General features: G+C 38.2%; 1 protein-coding gene across 1 annotated transcript in view; it reads left to right on the top strand.

Annotated features, from left to right (window-relative positions):
- Nucleotides 1-12674: 12674 nt before the first annotated feature.
- Nucleotides 12675-23241, top strand: part of LIX1 (limb and CNS expressed 1) — a 51094-nt gene continuing 40527 nt past the window's right edge. The window contains exon 1 of the mRNA XM_003817929.6: nt 12675-13087. Within this exon, the coding sequence (XP_003817977.1) occupies nt 13006-13087 (82 nt within the window). The 5' untranslated portion in view covers nt 12675-13005. The remainder of the gene's footprint in view (nt 13088-23241) is intronic.

The following is a 23241-nucleotide window of genomic DNA, read 5'->3' as shown; positions in this document are numbered from 1 at the left end:
GGATCATTAGAGACCACCATGAACAACAGTATGCCAATAAATTGGAAAATCTAGGAGAAATGGACACATTCCTAGACACAACCTCCCAGGATTGAACTATGAAGAAATCCAAATCCTGAATTAACCAATAACAAGTAATATGATTGAAGCCATAATAAAAAGTCTCCCAGCAAAGAAAAGCTCAGAAACCCACGGCTTCACTGCTGAATGTTGCCAAACATTTAAAGAAGTACTAACACAAATCCTACACAAATTATTCTGAAAAATGTAGAGGGAAATACTTCCAAACTCATTCTGCAAGGCCAGCATTACCCTGATATCAAAACCAGACAAAAACACATCAAAAAAAGAAAACTACAGGCCAATAGCCCTGATGAACATTGATACAAAAATCCTCAAGGAAATACTAACAAATCAAATTCAACAACACATTAAAAAGATAATTTATAATGACCAAGTGGGATTTACCCCACGGATGCAATGATATTTAAACATACACAAACCAATCAATGTGATACATCATATCAGCAGAATGAAGAACAAAAACCATGTGATCATTTCAATTGATACTGAAAAAATTAAGTGGATGAAATTCAATATCCCTTCATGATTAAAAAAACTCTCAAAAAACTGGATACAGAAGGAACATACCTCAACATAATGAAAGCCATATATGACAGACCCACAACTAGTATCATCCTGAATGAGGAAAAACTGAAAGACTTTCCTCTAAGATTCGGAAGACAACAAAGATGTCCACTTTCACCACTGTTATTCAACATGGTTCTGGAAGTCCTAGCTTGAGCAATCAGAAAAAAGAAGGAAATAAATGGCATCCAAATTTGAAAGGAAAAAGTCAAATTATCCTTGTTTACAGACAATAAGACCTTATATTTGGAAAAACCTAAAGATTCCACCAAAAAACAAACTCTTAGAACTGATTTTAAAAATTCAGTAGTCGCAGGATACAAAGTCAACATACAAAATTTAGTAGCATTTCTACATGCCAACATCAAACAATCTGAAAAATAAATCAAGGAAGTAATCTCATTTACAATAGCTATAAATAAGTTAAAATACCTAGGAATTAACTTAACCAAAGAAGTGAAAGAACTCTATAATGAAAACTATAAAACATTGATGAAAGAAATTGAAGAGGACACCAAACAACTGGAAAGAGAGCCCATGTTCATGAACTGGAAAAATCAATATTGTTAAAATGTCCATACTACCCAAAGCAAGCTAGGGATTCAATGTAATCCTTATCAAAATACCAACGACATTGTTCACAGAAATAGAAAAAACAATTCTAAAATTTATATAGAAACAAAAATGCCCAGAATAGCCAAAGCTATCCTGAACAAAAAGAACAAAACTAGAGTAATCACATTATCTGACTTCATATTGCTGAAAAAATTAAGTGGATGAAATTCAATATCCCTCATGATTAAAAAAAAAACTCTCAAAAAACTGGATACAGAAGGAACATACCTCAACATAATAAAAACCATATATGACAGACCCACCAACTATTAGAGCTACAGTAACCAAAACAGCATGGTACTGGCATAAAAACAGACATATACACCAATGGAACAGACTAGAGAACCCAGAAACAAATCTGTACATCTATAGTGAACTCATTTTCAACAAAGGTGCAAAGAGTATACATTGGGGAAAGAACAGTGTCTTCAATAACCCTGGGAAAACTGGATCTCCATATGCAGAAGAAAAAAACTAGACCCCTGCCTCTTACCATGTACAAAAATCAAATCAAAATGAATTAAAGACTTAAATCTAGGACCTCAAACTATAAAATTACTACAAGAAAACATTGGGAAAACTCTTTAGGTCATTGAAATAGGCAAAGATTTCTTGAGTAATACCCCAGAAGCACAGGCAACCAAAGTAAAAATAGACAGATGAGATCACATCAAATTTAAAAGCCTCTGCACAGCAAAGGAAACAATCAACAAAACAAAGAGACAACCCACAGAATTGTAGAAAATATTTGAAAACTATCCAACTGACAAGGGATTAATAACCAGAATAAATAAGGTGCTCCAATAACTCAATAGGAAAAAAAATTTAGTAATCTGATTTAAAAATGGGCAAAAGATCTGAATAGACATTACTCAAAAGAAGACACACAAATGACAAACAGTTGTATGAAAAGGTGCTCAACATCATGGATTATCAGAGAAATGTAAATCAAAACTACAATGAGATATCTTCTCACTCCAGTTAAAATGGCCTTTATCCAAAAGACAGGCAAGAACAAACACTGGGCTGGGCACAGTGGCTCATGTCTATAATCTCAGCACTTTGAGAAGCCGAGGCAGAAAGATTTCTCAAGCCCAGGCATTCAAGACCAGCCTAGGCAACATGGCAAAACCTTGTCTACAAAAAAAAAAAAATTAGCCAGGCATGGTGGTGCATGCCTGTGGTCCTAGCTACTGGGGAGACTGAGGTGGGAGGGTCACCTGAACCTGGGAGTTCCAGGCTGCAGTGAGCTGTGATCATGTCACTGCACTCCAGCCTCTCCAACCTGGGTGATAGAGTGATAGAGTGAGACCCTGTCTCAAATTAAAAAAAAAAAAAAATTGCTGGCAAAGATATGGAGAAAAGGGAACACTCATACAATGTTGGTGGGAATGTAAACTAATACAACCACTATTGGAGAACAGTTTGGAGGTTCCTCAAAATCTAAAAATAGAGTTACCATATTATCCAGCAATCCCACTGCTAAGTATATACCCAAAAGAAATAAATTCGTATATTGAAAAGATATTCGCACTCCCATGTTTGTTGCAGCACTGTTCATAATAGCTAAGATTTAGAAGCAACCTAAGTGTCCATCAACAGATGAAGGGATAAAGAAAATGTGGTACATATACACAATGGAGTGCTATTCAGCCATAAAAAAGAATGAGATCCTGTCATTTGCAAAAACATGGATGGAAGTGGGGGTCATTATGTTGAGTGAAATAAGCCAGGTACAGAAAGACAAACTTCACATGTTCTCACCCATTTGTAGGAGCTAAAAATTAAAACAATTGAACTCAAGGAGATAAGAGAAGAACAATGGTTACTAGAGGCTGAGAGGTAGGGTTGGGAGAAAAATGGGGATGGTTAATGGGTACCAAAGAATACTTAGAATGATTTAGACCTAGTGTTTGATAGCACAACAGGTTGACAACAGTCAATAATAATTTATTATACATTTAAAAATAACTAAACAACTATAATTGGATCATTTGTAGCACAAAGAATGGGTAAATGCTTGAGCTGATGAATTCCCCATTTACCCTGATGTGATTCTTATGCATCATATGCCTGTATCAAAATATCTCATGTATCCCATAAATATATACACCTACTATGTACTCACAAAAATTAAAAATAAGAAATTTCTTAAACTAACATTTTATATAACATTTACACTTAATTCCATAAGTAGAAGTATGCCTCATATTTAAAATATTACTTGGGACATTTATTACAAGACTATGTCCTTCTAGATTTTAAAAAAGAAAAGATAACTATTTGAAATAAATGAATCACCAGGCATGGCATGTGCCTGCAATTCCAGCTACTTGGGAGGCTGCGGTAGGAGGATGGCTTGAACCCAGGAATTTGAGACCAGCCTGGACAACATAGTGAGACCCCCAAATCATTTGTTTAAATTAAAAAAAAACTTTAAAAAAAAGAATTAAAAAACCCTCTTACTATAATGCTACTGTTGGCTGAAGAGGTTTGGCCTAGATTAGGAAGAAAATGTACATGTTCACACATCAGTAATTCAAGTGTGTGGGGTACATAAAGTGATATTGGGGAAGAGAGTACACAGATTTTCTTTTTTTTATGATAAACTTTTGCTGGCTTGGAGGCCACCCCTGTTTTTTTTGAGAGCCAAGAATAAACACATGGAACAACTACATGACAATATAGAGAAGGCTGTACCCAAGAGCCTGGTATCACTGATAATTGCTGGGGAAATTCCAAGCACAGTCTGAATGAAAGGGCAGCATAATTTGGTGAATTGTTTTGGGGAATGAAGATTTGGTTGAATAGGTGAACTAAAAAAGAAAACTTTCAAAGAGGAAATCATGCAGAAAATTCAGAAGACAGAAATGAATGTTGTGTGTTTGCTGTGCTGTAATTGGGAAAAAGGTGTTTTGGTGTTGTGAGAGCAAAGGGCCAAATTCAAGCTTATTTTGAAATATTTTTTAAAATTGATTATTAGGAAAAAGTGACTGTAGATTTTGAAAAAATACTGCAGAGTATTTTTTTAAATTTTTTTTTTTTTTAGAAACACGTCTTGCCCTGTCACACAGGCTGGTATATGTGGTACATATACACAATGCAGTGCTATTCAGCCATAAAAAAAAGAATGAGATCTGGTCATTTGCAACAACATGGCTCACTGCAACAAAGATAGCTCACTGCAACCTCAAACTCCTAGGCTCAAGCAATCCTCCTGCCCCAGCTTCCCCAGTACCAGGGACTACAGATGCATACCAGCACACCCAGTTAATTCTTTTTTTTTTTTTTTTTTTTAGAGATGGGGTCTCGCTATGTTCCCCAGGCTGATTTCAAACTCCTTACCCCAAGTGATCCTCCTGCCTTGGCCTCCTGAAGTGCTGGGGTTACAGGCAGGAGCCATAGTGCCCAGCCCAGTGATTTTATTTTAATGAGGAAGGAGTGGGGCTAAGGGAATTAGTCTGTTGATGTTAGAAAGGGTTTGAGGGAATTTGGAATAGAATCTAAAAGGTTGCCCAGTTAGTAGACTAAATATTAAGGCTGAGACAATCTGAAATAGAACCCTATTCTATTGGACTTGTAGTTACAGTGATTCTGTATTACCTTGTTCTTATTTTAGGGATGAGAAAATATCTTTAGATGTAAAAGTACTTGCTCAAAACCACATAGAGTAAATAAGGGGTGGAAGGAGTGGGAGAAAAAATGTAACTGATAAGTACCAAAATGGTTAATGGTAGGAAAACCAGCATATTCCAGTGGCCTAAGGCTTGTATTCAGCCTGGGAGTCTCTTCTGCAGAGTCTCGGAGGCCCATAAAATTTGACTTGCCCTCCTGGTGCCATGGAAGTATGAGAGGAGACAGTATTCACAACCAGGTTTTGATTCCGTCCTCCATCAAGTTTTCTCACTTTTTAGAAAACAAAGCTTTTTCCTATTACAGGTCTTTCTATCTTCTCAGTGTACACCCAAGAAAACCCATCTCAATAGACAGAAGCCCTTAGTGGAAGATTCCTGGGTTTTTGTTTTGTTTTGAGGGCAATGCTGGGGGACTGCTTTCTTTTTGGGCTCAAGGCTATTGAGATACCTTGAGAAGCTCAGAAGAAAACATACTCTAATTTGGTCTTTCTCCAATTTTCAATTTGTGGACAAATAGGTCCCTCTTTCTATGCCGTGTCTTATTTCCCCTTTAAACAGATTTTGAAGAGAAATAATGCTTGTTCTTTTTTAAAAATTTTTTTTTACCGCACAACACTCCTTTATGTTTCTTCTTTGTCAGCAGAATGCATGCTAAGTGTAGAACTCTAGTGGCGACTGCATAGGAAGTGAAGTAGAAATTATAGTTTACAGTGTGAAATGGATGGCACAAGGCTTTTATCTTAATGTAAGCATATCCATAAGTGTAGCCTGGATTGATTTAAGAGTATACTGATGATGCAATCTTTACAGGAAGCTTCAACTGAAATATATGGAGCTGTGAAATTGCTAGGTTGCTTGAACCCAAAATCTCCATCAACTAATCTTAGGCTTACGTCATTTGTTTAAACCAATAAATAGTCTCCTAGGTATTTTAAACTAATAATTTTTGCATAGTCTAGATTTTCCTTTTACTTTGCTCATTATTTTTGCAAAAATTTAAACATTCTATATGACTTACACCCCCCAGAAATGTGACTTTCTAGGTAACCCATAGAAGGGGTGTGTGTCTCATCCCTTGGCTTGCCCCTTATAGAAGACCTCTTCTCTCTTTATTTGAGGATTAGCTCAGAAACTCAGCTGGAATTCAAATGTCTCTTTTAGAATCAATCTGATCACTTTACAGCCACATTTTGTATAAAGTTTTTTCCTATGCACCCAATGATACAAATTTCTGTCCTGGAAAGGGTGTGTGCTACCTGAGAAAATGGAGAGGAACCAATAATTAGATAAACTTTTATGAAGGAGAAAATATCATTATAAAGGCCACTAGCAAAATCCACTCCAAAAACAAACCAAAATTGTTTTAACTATCTTTTTAAAAATACATATTAGGCTGGAAGTCAGCCAACCATCGTTAATAAGCTCAGTTATCACAAACGACATCCAGTGACCCAACGGCTTGGCATCATAATCTCCAATCTTGTTAAGTTTGAACGTCCAAATTCTCCCACTTAAATAACTCTGAGTTTATCCTTAAAGTGTTAACCTGTGAACTAGCAAAGCCTCCCTCAGTATCTTTGACCTCTGAAGTATTTCTTGAATAATCAATTTTACTCCTCTCAGAGACCAAATACCAAGACAGCTCTGGGTAATTGGTTATATGAGACCATCAAGATAACATGGACCTATTCAGGGTCCCCGTATATATACCAATCAAAAAGCTGACATAAATGAGAGGTTGAATTTCATTGTGCTTTATGGTTATGAGAGTTGACTTCGCATTGGCAAGGAAAAAGAGCAGTTTACTAGTGGTTTTTTCATAATGTTCTATAAAACTGAAGAAATGTACATTCTTGTAATCTGGAGATGGGATAATAATCAATTTTCTAGTTATTTTTCATGTAGTTCAACAGATTAGTTCCTATTAATGATTTCTTAAAGGCAGTGAAATATCAATAAACAAGTATCTAGGATAAAGTTCTTTTATTTTACTTGTATTTGTAAACTTTTGCCTAGAAACCATCGGAAGTTGCCTTTCCAACTCACCCTCTCAATAAATACCTTGATTCAAACATCTCATTTGTCCCTTCCAAGTTGACAGTATATAAATTAGCACTGCAGCCGTTCATTCTTTTAACTTGTTCTTTCCCAGCTGAGAGTAAACAAAGTTGATGCTATACAGCCATTCATTCCTCCTACTGCTCTCTTCCTAGTTGAGGCTAAACAAAGCTGACACTAAACAGTCATTAGCTATTACCTCTGCGAAGTCAATCTCTTCCCAGCCTTTCTTCTTCATCCTCCCACACACCCTTAGAAACACTCCTGACAACAGCTTTGACCCTCTTTTGCCAATTCTGCATTTACACCCTTCCAGTTCCTTCCACTCATTTCCCATTAGAATCTGAAAGGAGCTGTTGTCAGTCATTTCCCGTTGATTTCATAAACTATTTGTTCTCCATATTAAGGCATTTAACGATTTGATTCCAATTCCTTTTCATTTGATCTATTTTATCTTAAATTGTACATTTTTAAGAATTAGAAAGTAAGTGAAGAAATTATTTCAGGATAGATAATCTTCCTAAATCTCAATCAAGGTCCATTCCCTCTCTCAGTCACCTGATTCACTAGAGATGAGTAGTATAAGTCATCTCAGGCTTAGTTACTGCAGGCTTATTCTTTAAAGCCTGCATGTCTTGAACTGAAATCTCTTGAGGACCTGGAGTTTCACTAACCTCACCTGCACCCTCACCAACAGGCCCACTCTCCTGTTTCAATTACCTTAGCTTCTTCCTCCAGAGCAGAGTACATTATGGCAACATGAGAGAGTTCCTTCTTGTTTCTAACTGAAGATGATTCTTCAATATATCCACTATATTTTCTAACATTCTGCAGGTTATTTTAATAAATGGCCCCTACCTTCTTATCATTTTTATAACTGTAATGAGCCATCTAACAACAAAACTGTTACTGGAATTAAGATCTCAGCTCACTGCAACCTCTGCCTCCCAGGTTCAAGCAATTCTCCTGCATCAGCTTCCTAAGTAGCTGTGATTACAGGCATGTACCATCACACCCAGCTAATTTTTGTATTTTTAGTAGAGATGGGGTTTCACCATGTTGACCAGGCTGGTCTCAAACTCCTGACCTCAAGGGATCCACCCGTCTCGGCCTCCCAAAGTGCTGCGATTATAGGCGTGAGCCACCATGCCTGGCCAGGAATGAATTTTTTTTTACCAGAAAAATTATTATTTGTATCTACTTTTTTGTTGCATTATGCATAAAATTATGCAAAATATACCACCTTGATTTCCCATCTTGAAGAACTTTGTTCTCTCTGGAAGATTGGTAAATGTGCTATTTCCCTGAGCCTTCTTCTTACCATTGGGTGGTAAGTTTTGATCACTGAATATGTCAGTTGTATGTCATTTCTCATCCTCTGATTAGTACACTCTGACAAGATTTGTAAAAACATCATTTTGGTTTTACTTTGTTTGAATACTTTTGTTTTTGGTATATGCCAACAGATGGTTGAGGTTTACATTGAAATCTAATGTGAACTTTAGAATTTGTGCTAAAATAGACACACTATTCAGGGGTTTCTCAGGTTCTTCCATCTCCATCAGATGCTTCTTACATCAAATAAAGAATAGTAAGAAATAGTTGTTTTTCTAGACTATCTTACAATAGCATTTTAAGGTAAAAAGTCTTTATGGGCATTTAAGAAGGAAATGCATAAACAAAGGTTTAAGAAAACTTCTGCTGAAGGATTGGGCTTAATAGGAATGAAGAAACTATGCTATCTAACTGGAATGTTGTATAATCCACCTTTCTTAGAATTCCTTTTTCATTTCTCAAAATACAACTCATTAAAAATCATGATATTTATACGGACTTCTCTTCATGAAGCTGTTTTGGAGCTCTCCATGAAGATGCTCAATAGTTTGCTTTTTAAAGAAAAACCTTATGGAAATTGAAGATTAGTTTTCTTTTTTTCTTTTTTCTTTTTTTTTTTTTTTGAGACAGTGTCTCACTCTTGTCACCCAGGCTGGAGTGCAGTGGCGCGATCTTGGCTCACCGCAACTTCCGCCTCCTGGGTTCAAGCAATTCTCCTGCCTCAGCCTCCTGAGTAGCTGGGATTACGGCATGCGCCACCAAGCCCAGCTAATTTTTGTATTTTTAGTAGAGATGGGGTTTTGCTATGTGGCCAGGCTGGTCTCGAACTCCTGACCTCAGGTTATCCACCTACCTCAGCCCCCCAAAGTGCTGGGATTACAGGCGTGAGCAACTGCACTTGGCAAGAAGATTAGTTTTCTCAACAAATTCTTACCTTTCATTGTAATTAATATTAGAAGTGAACATCTTTGAATTCCTCATATTGATTTGTGTCTCTCATACTGATGAATGGATAACAATCAGATTGACTGTGGGAATAGAAGTGATTTGTTTGAAGACCATTGCACCCTTAGGAAACAAATATATGAACTTACAGAAGGCTAAAAAATCTGTGATAATATTTGTGCTCATTTGTAATATAGGCATAGAAAAATGTATGTTAGAACTGAAAGAGAGCATCCAGCTTAATCCCTTAATTTTACAGAAGAGGACTCTGAGCCCAAAAATGAGTGGCTTCTTTAAGGTTATATAGATAATGAACATGAAACCCTGGTCTTAATGATCCCACGTTCAGTGTTGCTTTCACCAAAATGCAACCAAAATATTTTTAAATACTGCTGGAATTATATTTAAGCATATAGAAATGCCCATTTATTGACCGAGATCCAAACATTTCTTTTTTTTTTAATATTATCAGGCTTACTTCTTTGAGAAGTCCATATCATTTTTCTTGGTTCTCTAGTGGTGATATTAAATATCTTGGTTTTCAATTCAATATCTCATTGAAAGTACTTCATTTATACTTTGTGTCCAATCAATGGATAATAGCTTTTTTGTCCACAAAGCATCTAATTTCTGTTTTAGATGATAAACTCCTGGACAGCAAGGACACTGACAATTTCCTATTTGGCACAGCTCATATAAAGTGCACTTTGGGACCCTGTTTAAAGAAAATGTCTTAACATGAAGGGCCACTTCTTTCAAGTTCTTATCTTATACAATGTCTTTGCACTCTGGGGCAACCCTGTGTCTGTGTTCTGTGTGGCATATACTCCCTGCGGGCATTTGCTAAGTGATAGTGATGATATGGTTTGGCTGTGTCCCCACCCAAATTTCATCCTTTTTTTTTTTTTTTTTTTTTTTTGAGACAGAGTCTCACTCTGTTGCCCCAGCTGGAGTCCAGTGGCACAATCTCGGCTCACTGCAACCTCTGCCTCCCAGGTTCAAGCAATTCTCCTGCCTCAGCCTCCCGAGTAGCTGGGATTACAGGCATGCACCACCACGCCCAGCTGATTTTTGTATTTTCAGTAGAGCTGGAGTTTCACCATGTTGGCCAGACTGGTCTCGAACTCGTGACCTCAGGTGATCCGCCTGCCTCGGCCTCCCAAAGTGCTGGGATTACAGGTGTGAGCCACCACACCTGGAACCAAATCTCATCTTGAATTGTAGTTCCCATAATCACCACGTGTGGTGTGAGGGACCTGATGGGAGGTAATTGAATCAGGGGGGTGATTACCCCCATGCTGTTCTCATGATAGTGAGTAAGTTCTCATGAGATCTGATGGTTTTATAAGGAGTTTTGCCTCTTTGCTTGGCACTTCTTCTTCCTGCTGCCATGTGAAGAAGGATGTGTTTGCCTCCCCTTCCACCATAATTGTAAGTTTCCTGAGGCCTCCCCAGCCATGCTGAACTGTGTGTCAATTAAGCCTCTTTCCTTTATAAATTACCCAGTCTTGGGTATGTCTTTATTAGCAGCATGAACTAATACAGTGAGTATAATAGGAATTATTATTCTAGTTCGGTTCCATCTATTTCCTTTTATGAAGCCTGCTCTTCTACAAACTAGCTGAAGAAGCTGATCACATGGAAGGTATTTCCTTTTTATATAGTCTTTAAAGGTCTACTTTCAGTTCATCATAAAATACAACCTAGTTATGGAATCTGAAAATTGGAAGAAACACTGGAAAGCAATCTTTGTGGCTACCCTGGAAAAATATTTTAAATAAAAGTTTGACAAACCTCCTTCAACAAGTAACATTGGTTACAACCACTAAAATTAGTTATTTTATATCTGGTATAAATCCTTATTATGGAAAAGGAATCCTGTGACTTATATTTATGTCTTCTATGGAAAGATTATTTAACAAGGTGTTACAGGTAGTATAGATCATGAATAGGTAGAAAAAGAATTTCTGTTTTCTTAAGATCTTTAAAGGCCAGGCATGGTGGCTCATGCCTGTAATTCTAGCACTTTGGTAGGCTGAGATGGGTGGATCACTTGAGGCCAGTTTGAGACCACCCTGGGCAACATGGTGAAACCCCCTCTCTACTAAAAATACACAAATTAGCCAGGTGCGGTGGCATGGGCCTGTGGTCCCAGCTACTAGAAAGGCTAAGGTGGGAGGACCGTTTGAGACTGAGAAGTCAAGGCTGCAGTGAGCCCGGATCATGCCATTGCACTCCAGCCTGCATGATAAAGTGAGACTCTGTCTCAAAAAAAAAAAAAAGATACAGCTAGGGACCAAATTAAGCCTTGCATTTGAATTCAGGAGCCACTTTTCTGGAAGCCAAGGCTTGTTACCCCCCAACAACCCTCCCAAATTTTAGTCACTTCTATTGGGCAAGGGCAAGTAAAACCTGACAGACTGTCTTACAGCTTGCCTGGGAACATTTGTTTCCCTATTTACCCTTCAAAGTGAATCATTCCCAAGGTTGACTTTAATTAATTCTGATGTAATTCACTTCCTTTCACTTAATAATTATTAAAAATTTCAGGGCAGGGTGCAGTGGCTCACGCCTGTAATCGCAGCACTTTGGGGGCCAAGACGGGATGATTGCTTGAGCCCAGGAGTTTGAGACCAGCCTGGGCAACACAGTGAGACCCCATCTCTACAGAGAATTTAAAAATTAGCCAGGCGTGGTGGCATGTGCCTCCCAACTACTTGGGGTGCTGAGATGGGAAGATTGCTTGAGTCCAGGGCTCAAGCCCCTCCCTTGAGTCAAGGCTGCGGTGAGTTATCATCACGCCACTGCACTCCAGCCTGGAGGACAGTATGAGACCCTATTAAAAAGAAAAATAAAACAAAGAAACAGGACGAGAAAATACATATATGTTTCTTAAGGTAGTTATTGAAAGATTTTTTAAAAAATTGAGACAGGGTCTTACTTTGTCACCAAGGCTGGAGTGCAGTGGCACAATCTGGGCTCACTGCAGCCTCGACTTTCCAGGCTCAAACCATCCTCCCGCCTTAGCCCCCAAGTAGCTGGGATCACAGGCATGCGCCACCACACCCAGCTAATTTTTGTATTTTTTGTAGAGTTAGGGTTTCGCCATGTTGCCCAGGCTGGTCTGGAACTCTTGGGCTCAAGCGATCTGCCCGCCTCAGCCTCCCAAAGTGCTGGAATTACAGGCATGAGAAACTGCACCCAGCCCCATAATCTTTATAGCACTCCTTTACCAAAGAAGAATTACACTGAAAATTTAGATTTATAGCGATTATACTGTTAATATATAGCTGGCAGTCCTGAGCTGGAAGCTGTCTTGTCATTCAGGAAATTTCCTGGAGAAATAACCTTCCTGATTCCATATTCCTGGGGGCAACACAATTGAAGATGGAGGGCCAGAAGAAATACTCAAGTCAGAAAGCTGCACAGCATTCAGACAAAATCTGGTTGGAGAGGAAAGCTCTTTTCATAATTTAGCGAGCTTCCCCAGCTAGCCTGTAGGTGGGTGTGTTTAACAGAAGAAAGCAATGGGAACCCGCCTGTCAGCCAGCCTTTCGAGCTAATTAGCTCAGCATACAACAAAGATAAGTGAGCCTGGGAAGAGGGCCCCCTGAGGGGTCTTTAGATTCTGGGAAATGTCTGATTGGCAGATGTTAAAAGGGATTCCTTGGTAATCCAGTGCATCAATGAGCTGCAGAAATTCAGCCCAGGACTGCAAGAATTCAGGCATGAGGACACTGTACAGGAGGCTCACACAGGCAGACCCAAGATGGACAGAACCTTGGAATCTCTGAGACACATCATTGCCCAAGTCTTGCCTCACAGAGATCCGGCTCTAGTCTTCAAAGACTGTAAGTACTGAAGGGGGAAAAGTTTTTTGACTTTTTAGAAAATAGTCCTAAACGTCAAGTCACATTCTATTTAAGTAAGATTTCTCCTAAATCTCTGCAGTCGTATGCTGTGTTCTAAGTGATATTTTAACTTGTTCCTGACTTCAGCCAGAAGAACGATTTCATTTCACCTACAGGCATTAGGCGCTGGGTTATTTTGTCAGTGATACATCTTGCTAACTATTTAGAAGTCTCTTCTACAATCCAAGACCTGCCTAAGACTTAATGAACTTTTTCTGATGCTTTTTAAGTAAAGCAAAGCTGACTGGTGTTGAGATTAAACCTAAAAATAATTTGGAAATGACACTAGAATATATCAATATTTGTTAACCTGTTTAATACTCCACAACACATATTAGTTATGTTAATTCAAGTATCGTGTTTGTCTGAAAATATTTGTTGCAAACCAGAATTAACAGTAAATCACCACTGAACTTTTAAATTTTGATAACAGATTATAATGCTTTAGTTAAAAGGCCAATAAAATGAGATGCCTCCTAACCTCAGCAACACTCCCTGTGTGGACCCCCCTACCACCATCACCAATTTATACAGCATGGCAAAGTTATTTCAAAATCTTTTTTTTAATGATTTAAAAATAATTCAATCAAGATTTCCAATTCTAGCGATACTATTAAACCATTTGTCATATAACTTCGTTTCTGGAACCAATTTGATTTCCTGCTGCTGCAAAACAGACTATCTTCATGTTGTATCTTATCTACAGTGGGTTTCATATTACAAAGGGCTTCTGAAATAGAACTTTGCTACGGAACTGCCCAAAAGGTAAAATGCATATGGAATTTTTTTTTAACTTCAATAGGTTGCAGCTTTCCTCTTTGTGAATCTAGTTATGTTTGTCTCCATCAAAACATCAATGGTTTGAATTTTTGCTTTCTGATTGCTGAATAATGTTCCATTCCAGATGTCCTCTTAGCTTAGATTTCTCATATGTATGTTGAAGAAAGAGGAATGTTAGGCCATTTAATTCTATAAATTTTTCCTCTTAGATGTTAAATTGTAACCAATCTGTCCTTTAAGGCATAAAGTGAAAGCCTTTTCTTTCTCTCCCTCTCTTTTTAAATATTGTCTTTAGGCATTTGCCAATAACTATGTTAGATCTAATAAAAATCACTCTCTCCACTACTCTAGCCTGGAGTCTATTCAGGTTTGTTATGTTTTTTAAGCGAAAAGGGGAGGAAAGAATGTCTCTCTCCTACAATAGAACTGAATTCACTAGTGAGGGATAAAAGGGCTCTCGGGCTGCCCAAGCTTTGGATAAATTGTATAGGACCAGGGTTCTTACGCTGAGCGTTTAAATAGGGGAAGCAGTTAAAAAAAATAGGGGGGACGTTTTTCACTGGCTCATTGAAAACTTAATAAGTTCGAATGTGAAACTGTATAGCTCATTTTTTAGCTGAACTAAATTGCTGCGATTGTTTACAGTTTAGAAGAGAAGATAGACTAGAAAAAGGATTACAATAAAGCATACATTAAGTTCTGTCATCCAGGACTTTGCAGGACTTCTTTTATATGGGAGAACAAATAAGTGTCCTGTTTTATATACTTCATTCATTAACATAGAACCTATATTTGACCAGAGAGCATTGCCTGTTTACCCTAGAATGGACTGCTACTCGGCAACTGCTTGCATGGCTTAATAGACGTGAATATTAAACTGCCAATTCTCTCCCTTCTTTTCTAATCTGAAAAATGACTAAATGACAGTAAGCCAAATGGCACATTTCTGTACCAGGAGTTTTCCTAACTTTAAAACATCCAACCACTTACCAATCTCGTGGAATAAGTGGGAATGGGCTGCTTACTTTCTGGGACAGGACATTAAAAGTCTGTCTGGAGCCTATGCCATTGCCCTGGCAAGCTGTAGGTGCTGCACACGCCAGAGTTTGGCATATGGTCCCATTTTCTTTGGCATACCCATAAGTTGCTGCCACCACACTCCTATTGGCAGCCTGTAAAAAGCTGCCACCAGCCTTGAATGGCAGGTTCTGAGCAGTCCCCTCTCCTCCTAGTCACTCCTGGCTCCTCCTCCACTCTAACCTGCTCCAAGCTCTTTCTGCCAGAAGGAAAGAGCTGAGCACTTGAGCACATCACTGCCAATTCCTTAAGAAAAATTGCTACCTTACTTTCCTACAAGATGAAAGCTGATACAAGAATTTTTAAAACCCAGCCCAGTTGAACAAAAGAGTAAACACACACAAACACACAAACACACACACATGCACACACAAAACACTTTTAAATTTTTTCTAAATTTCTCTTCCATGAATGCAAACACAGTTTTTCTCTCTTCACTCTTTGGTTATACACAATCCAGGGAGTGTAAATGATCATGCAATTCCTTTATTGCCCTCAGTTGGCTTTTGATTTGCTTAAAAACAAGCAATAGTAACTGAATTTTCTCTTCAAGTTGGTTAGAAAAAGCACCCAGAGAGTTTTCTGGTCTGAAACAGATGCACATGGGAATAGTTACATTCATTTAAAGAAATAAAATTCAAATGCTTTCTCAGACGAGGAAGCTCTTCAAATGGTATTTTGCAATACATTAAACCTGTCATTTTATTTTATACAAGGCGTTCATCTGGCAATAGTTGTGATTTGTTTCTTTTTTTATTTTCTCTTCTAGAAGGAAATAAATTCCATAACACTTTTTTTCCTTTTCCCTATTTCACATTTCATATGAAAAATAATGGAAAGAGGTTTTAAATAAGATGGACTCCCAATTTGAAATTTGTTCATCTAAGCTGACACTGGACTGTTCTCCCCTGCATAAATGTCTCTATTTTAAAACAAGTAGCACTGGAAGTCTCCACACTAACAGGCAGAATCTCTGCAAAGTATAGCTTGTCTCCATATTGCTTTCCATTCTTGGCTTTGTGCAATATCCAATTTCGTTTCATGTGTCATGCATCACAACCAAAGCTGAGCTATACTAAAAGCAGCCCCTGTCCACTCTTTTGAAGAAGTGTGTTAACTTACTATTCATTTGCCACTGTTTGACAATTCCTTGCGTACTTTCTCAAAAGAAATCACCACATGACTTCAAGATAGCTATGCTTTCAGATCCTAATCTGAGTGTTAACTCTTCATATTACAAGAGCACAATACATTTATCTGCCATCTTTGGGCTCTTTCTTCAACCATTTAATAGTAAGGCTAAGACATCAAGTCCTTATCATGTGATAGGCACTGTACTAGAAACATTTATTCTTCACAGTAAGCTAGTAATGTAGGTACTATTGTTGTTAGAGGTGAGGAAACTGAGGCACACAGAGGTTAAAATGACGTGCCCAAGGTCACTCAAGGTCACACAGCTAGTATGTGATAGAGCCAGGAATCAAATTCTGTCTTCCAACTCCTTACCTTGAAACACTATGAGACATTGCCTCTCAGAAGTGCTAGTTACCATGTCATTAGTGTTGTAATAGCAGTACAGGTTGAGTATGCCTTATCTGAAATGCTTGGGACCAGAAGTGTTGTAGATTTCAGATCATTTTTGGATTTCAGAATATTTGCATTATATATACTTTAGCACCCCAAATCTGAAAATCTGAAATCTGAAATGCTTCAATGAACATTTCCTTGGAGTCTCATGTCAGCAATTAAATGTTCTGGATTTTGGAACATTCTGGATTTTAGGTTTTTGGATTTGGGATGCCCGACTTATATCTGTTAGGAAAACAGGGGAGAAAAAGGAACTCTACCAGGAGCATAGAGGGAGCCCATTAAATAATCACATTTGAACAGAAGTGTGACAAGAAAGTGGTGAGGGGCAGATAATTTTTGATGAGATAGAACAGCTTGTCCAAAGACAAATTGGGCAATACAAGAACCATGTGCTGGGGGAGGCAGAGACAGACTGAGGAGGCAGGTTGGGTCATGCTGACATGCCGGCAATAGGGAGCCATTGGAGTTAACAGTGATCCTAAATTAGTTCTGGAAGTTTATGGCCTTATGTTGCGTTGCGGAAAAGTTTATATTGACATCGGTTAGAGGTACACATCCGAATACCTAAGTTAGGGAACACTGCAGCTTTTTCTTAGCAAGAAACCATTTGCCAACTCAGACAAGATGCAAGATTTGTAAATGTCAAACATGCCTATGAGGAGAAACCACTTTCACTGACTGAAGGCCAAAATCAGGGCAAACTTTCTCAAAAAGATTGTTTAAAAAGTATCTTAATTGTCACTGTAGCCATGAGAATGAGTTGGTTTCTAGCATTGACTTATGAAGTGACATGTAATATTTCACTGATTTTTTTCCCAAATTTTATAATGAAAAAGTAAGGTGGATCCTTTACTAAGCGTTGAAAAATTGGAAGCAAATTTCTCACATATTTGAGGTGCATTAACTCTTCCATTTGGGAGAACATTTTTCTGCATGAAAGGTTTTATTTATATCAGATAGGTGAATACTTTACTTCAAAGAGTACGTTTTTTGCCCTTTGGAAAAACTGGACCAGACTACAGGGCTATTAAAAACATCTTAGTAATCATGAATCTAGCTATATGCAGCATGAGAGAGCAAGAATCCTCAGGAGTCAAGTACTTTATCCACCCCATGCTTTTTAGTACAGTTATGTGAAATCAATAAATTTATAGTTTTCACATTTCACAGAAAGGAATGGAGTAGGATGTAAAGGCTGAAGATTCTTGTGCAGTAAAATCCCTATACATATTGCATTGCATTCCACCACCCCTGAAAAAATACAGTTTAAAACCACAAAAAAAAAAGCCAAACAAAAATAAACCCTATAGTGCTTGCTAGCTTATTTTAAAATAATGAGTGCATCTTAATTACAGTAATTTGAACTCTGCTAATTTTAGCATCTAAACTATGCATATCTGTTTGACTGAAGCCTATTCAAATGCTAATTTTACTTTATTTATCATAGGGCCTAATTATTTTTATTTGAATTTATACTAAGGAAGAAATATAAATTTTAGTACAGCTATCAATGGCATAAGAGCTGGTTCTTTCTTTTTTCAGTAAATATACATTTGACAGAGTTTAAAGTCAAATGTATAAAAGTCTCAACCCTAGAAGACAGGTTTTCAAAATGGAAAAAATAGGTAGCTTCTTGATCACTTTATGGCTTTATCTGTTCTAGTACATTTATTTCTCATAGAAAAGTAAGATTTAACAGATCAAAATAAATATGATAGACACCTATCCTGTGAGATCAAATCTGGGACCTCTTCATTGACTGCTCTCCCATCTCACCAGAGGTCTTTGGTGGTGGTTGCTGTTGTTTTTAACAGTTAAGATTTGTTAGTCTGAACTCAATTTTAACAACTTCTGAAACTCATGTGTTAAGTTACAGCCCATAATAGGATACAGATGCATAAGGGTGAGTTTCTAAGTTATGATCTTCTGTTTAAATGACACGGTTTTACTGATTATGTGCTACAGATTGATTTAAGAAATGTAAGACAACTTTAGAAGCCTTTCACAAAAGAATCTTCTTTTTGTAATACATTTCATATTGACGTTTTAACCCCAAACGCTCTTACTTCTTTTCCTCCATGTTCAAATGCCCATGTAAGTTTAGTCTGTCGAGGTAGTTAAAACATTTCTATTTTAAAAGAAAAAAAAAGAATCCTATTGAAAGATTGACAAAATAGACAATTATTACACTCCCCATAGTTCTTTATATTTTTTTCTCTGGTGTCCATGAAATGTTTGAATTATGGTTTTGGTTTTTTTTCCCTCCTGCGATGATAATCAGTTGATCCCTATTTTGATCTCATCCCGTTAAGCAGCTGTGAGAAACCATCATTTCGTCACCACTCCTTTGGCACTTATGGCCTGTGCTATTTAGTTTACATTTCCCTCATGTGGCTCTGTACTAAGTGTTACGGCTTCAATGTGGTGTTTTTGTCCACACCTAAGTTGTAAGTTCCAGGAGGGCAGAGCTGTACCTTGTACTTTTCTGTAACCCCCAGGTAACTCCCACAGGGACACACACCTAGCAGTGCACAATCAGACATTTTTGGATTGCCAATGGTTGATTTTGCTTCCTCACATAAGGGGGGTAAGATTCTCCCCACTGTCAGGTGTTCTCCTTTACGATGAAATAAACTGTGCCAAGACCCTTTTAAGCCATTTATCTTCTGACTCCATTATCACAGGCTAATTACATGCAGGGTTAAGTTGATAGCCAGATGATACAGAAGACAGCATCAAGAAAGTCGGGGCTCTAAAGACGAACACACCCACTCGGCTAGAGCTCTGCCTTGGGTTGGCCCTATCACACTCTCTCAGAATCATTCCATATGCCATGTTGGCACAATGGCTTAAATTGCCCATCCTTACATTCATCCATTGGATCTACCCCCGACTGTGAGTCACCAAAGTCATGCATGCACCATGCTCTTTAGAGCCAAACTCTGTGCCTTGTGCATAAACCCTGGTTAGATAGCTGTGGCAGGATCTTGAGCATTCTTATAATGACTGTTTCCAGGGAAGGAAGATGCATTATACAAAGCCACATTTACACTTACTTGACCATTTTGACTAAGAAGAACTGATCAGCAAAGCAACCAGCGTGACTAATCCTTTATTGGTTGTCTAAAATCATTGGTCCTCTAAAGTCTCTTTTATTTATTTTTATTTTTTTATTTTTATTAATTTTGAGACAGAGTCTCGCTCTGTCACCCAGGCTGGAGTGTAGTGGCATGATCTCAGCTCATTGCAACCTCTGCCTCCTGGGTTCAAGGGATTCTCCTGTCTCAGCCTACCAAGTAGCTGGGATTACAGGCGCCCACTACCGCACCTAGCTAATTTTTGTAATTTTAGTAGAGATGAGGTTTCACCATGTTGGCCAGTCTGGTCTCAAACTCCTTACCTCAAGTGATCCGCCCACCTCGGCCTCCCAAAGTGCTGGGATTACAGACGTGAGCCACTGCGCCTGGCCTAAAGTCTCTTTTAAATACAGTGCAATGTCATTACCCAATAGAATGTGAGAAAGATATGTACTTTCTGATTGGATAAATAGGGTACATCAGGCTTCTATTTTATGCAGCTTTTGAGATTGAATGACATCATCTGACCCAATGTGCACATATAAACCACATATGTGGAATCAGGCATGCTGCTTAACTGTGGTATACTTAAAAACTTTTTAATTTGTCTTTGTGATTCCCTCTTACACCTTCATTAATTTTTCCCCTCCTTCCTTAAAAAATTACCCTGTGCTTCCAAATATACATAAAATAAGTGTTATTTAAATTTTCCCCTAAAAGGATTTACAGTTCATCGGTTTTAAATTCTAAAGGTGAAAATTAAGCAAAAAAGTATGATATCCCTTTTGCATGTTTTGCAGAGTCTCCTGAGAGGTTAACTTTGTAAAACAACCTGAAGGATCATAATTTCCTCAGGAATATGTTTGGGGTAAGGAGTGGGAATGAAAGAAGAAAAAAAAAGCAAACAAAAGAACAAACACAACCAGCTTTCCAGTTGGTGAAGAGTTAAGCTCTGACCTGGGAGCGTTACCAAAGGAAAGTTCCTCTGCTGGGAACAAAGCAAGACTCCAAGCTGTCTCAGTCCTGCTGTGTGCTGTGGCTACCTTTGAAAGTGTCTACACAAAAGAAAAAGGGGCCCCGAGATTCCTAAATGTTGTACCCTGTGTGTCCACAAGATTCCATTAGCCTGGCCAAAACTTGGCAAAGGCTGAGTATAGTTAGAAACAACTAGACAGCAACTCTGTTTGTCAGTGTCCTGGGGTTCAGCTAAGCCCAGCACAAGACCCAAAGGTACCACATTTTTCAACTCATTTTCATGAATGTAAATGAGCGTCACACCTTGAGCTTGCCCTTTAAATTGTTTAGGGTTCCTTTTCCTGTTGCTCCTCAAGAAAACTAGGAAATAACATTGGTAAAAACAAGTTGTACATGATTGAATTGCTAAAATACAAAATACTAATTAACTTTATTTAAAAATATCACCTGCTAGGGATAATTTAATTAGAGGTTATATTAAAATATTACATAACATAAATCCATCTGTTCGGAGGTAGATAATCAATTTAGAAATATGGCGGCCGGGCACAGTGGCTCACGCCTATAATCCCAGCCCTTTGGGAGGCCAAGGCGGGTGGATCACCTGAGGTCAGGAGTTCAAGACCAGCCTGACCAACATGGTGAAACACCATCTCTACTAAAAATACAAAAATTAGCTGGGCGTGGTGGCAGGCGCCTGTACTTCCAGCTACTCAGGAAGCTGAGGCAGGAGAATCGCTTCAACCCAGGAGGTGGAGGCTGCAGTGAGCTGAGAAAACTCCATTACACACCAGCTGGGTGACAAAAGTAAAACTCCATCTCAAAAAATGTATATATATGGTAATCATCTTGAAAGCCTCTTAATGATTTATCCTTAAATGGAAGCCTTTCCAATTTGTCTTTGTTTTCGACAAGGGAAATTCTACCCAGCTAGAATATTTCCTCATGTAAGTCTTAAAGAAATTTGTTCTTTTTTTTCTGTCAAATTTATAATGGATTTTTAAGATCCCTTTTTGTGGACAAATGACTGTCTTCTATGCAGGACTTGTGTCATATTAGGTAATTGAACTAAGCAATGAACTATATGGTTTCCACTTTCCTGAAGAATACACTGTTATGAAAATTAATTTAAAATAAAATTAGCTCCTCATGGTAGTTTTTGCTAGGAGCAGGTCTATTGCCTTTAGCATCCATTGGAAAGTGAAAAATTGGGACCAAAAAAATCCACATTTTCAAATTTTGAGACATGTAGCATTTTATCCATTTATTTTCTGGCTATTACGGAGTTCTGACTTTACCAGTGAATGTTATCAAAAGATCTTTCTCTTTTCTATCCCTGCTGCACCTCTCTTGGAAATAAATAGCACAATGTGTTCAGTTAGAGAATCTTCAGGTTGTAGACTATTTCTGGACTATTTAATGACTTAGTTTCCAATACAGGAACAGTTAGTTTCAAAGATGCAATATGAAAACATATATTCATGCCCTCTCTTTTCTTCCTTTACTTCCTCCAGTCACAAATAATAGCTAACACTCTAGTACTTACTATGTGTGAAGTTCTTTTCTGAGCATTTTTCATTTTAAGCCTTACAGCACCCCTGTGATGTAGACACTACATTCCACAGATGAGGAACTGAGGCATGGGGTGGTTAGATATCTTGCAGTGATAGAAACAGGATTCAAACCCAGACAGTCTGGCTTCAGAGAACAGGCTTTTAACTACTAAGGAAACTTCCTGTCTGTTGATAAAAAGTGGAGAGACAAGATTCAGTGCATATTTTATTGTGTAATGAACTCATGCCTGTATTTGAGGACTCTTCTATAACAAACCCTGTAATCCATAAAGCATTTAAACTCTCTACATCTCAAACTTTCCGTATGAAAACATAGATCATATATGCTTATTGGCATCCTCATTGTGTCCAATCTGTGAAAATAAAAATACAATTTTATGTATATATACACAAATGATAAGCCCTGAATGTTGAGTATGATGCCCTCTGGGTGTCCAATTACTGATGTCCTTCTCTGAAGGGGCTTCATCTCCTTCCAGGCTGCAGAAGGAACACTCTTTTGCTTAATCATCTCCTACCCACTTCTAGTGGGTTTTTCTGTCCAGGCCCCTCTCAGAGAAATGTTCTACCTTGGGCTCACCCAGATACACAAGAGCAACCACACATTCTCTCTGGGGATCCGGGCCCTTCCTTGTGGCTCCACCTCTTCATGGATGGAGCCACCACAGGCAGCACAGCACCTTTGGCAAGGGCAAAGGACAAGGGACTCTGTTCCTACCCTTCTCTCCTGCTTGGGTAAAGCTGGGACATCAGGGCAATGGGGTTCACATCCAGTTATTAAAAGAAGCTAAGTCCTCTCACCCTGTCTCTTGTCAAATCATATCCCTTCCTACTGGCACTCTTTCCTATTGCTCCCTACACAGTTCTTCAATGGGAGTATCATTATTTCTCTCCCTTCACCCATCCCTCCCTCAACCTCATTCCTCTGAGAAGGGCTCAGCTTAGGCCTTTTTCCTACACAAATTTTTCCTGACCTTTTCAGCCCACATTCATCTACTCTTCCCCTTGCATTTATTTAATT

Source organism: Pan paniscus, chromosome 4 (assembly GCF_029289425.2).
Source record: "Pan paniscus chromosome 4, NHGRI_mPanPan1-v2.0_pri, whole genome shotgun sequence".
NCBI classification, from domain to species: Eukaryota; Metazoa; Chordata; class Mammalia; order Primates; family Hominidae; genus Pan; species Pan paniscus.
The sequence above is the reverse complement of the archived record's forward strand: the minus strand, read 5'-3'. Positions and strand labels throughout refer to the sequence as shown.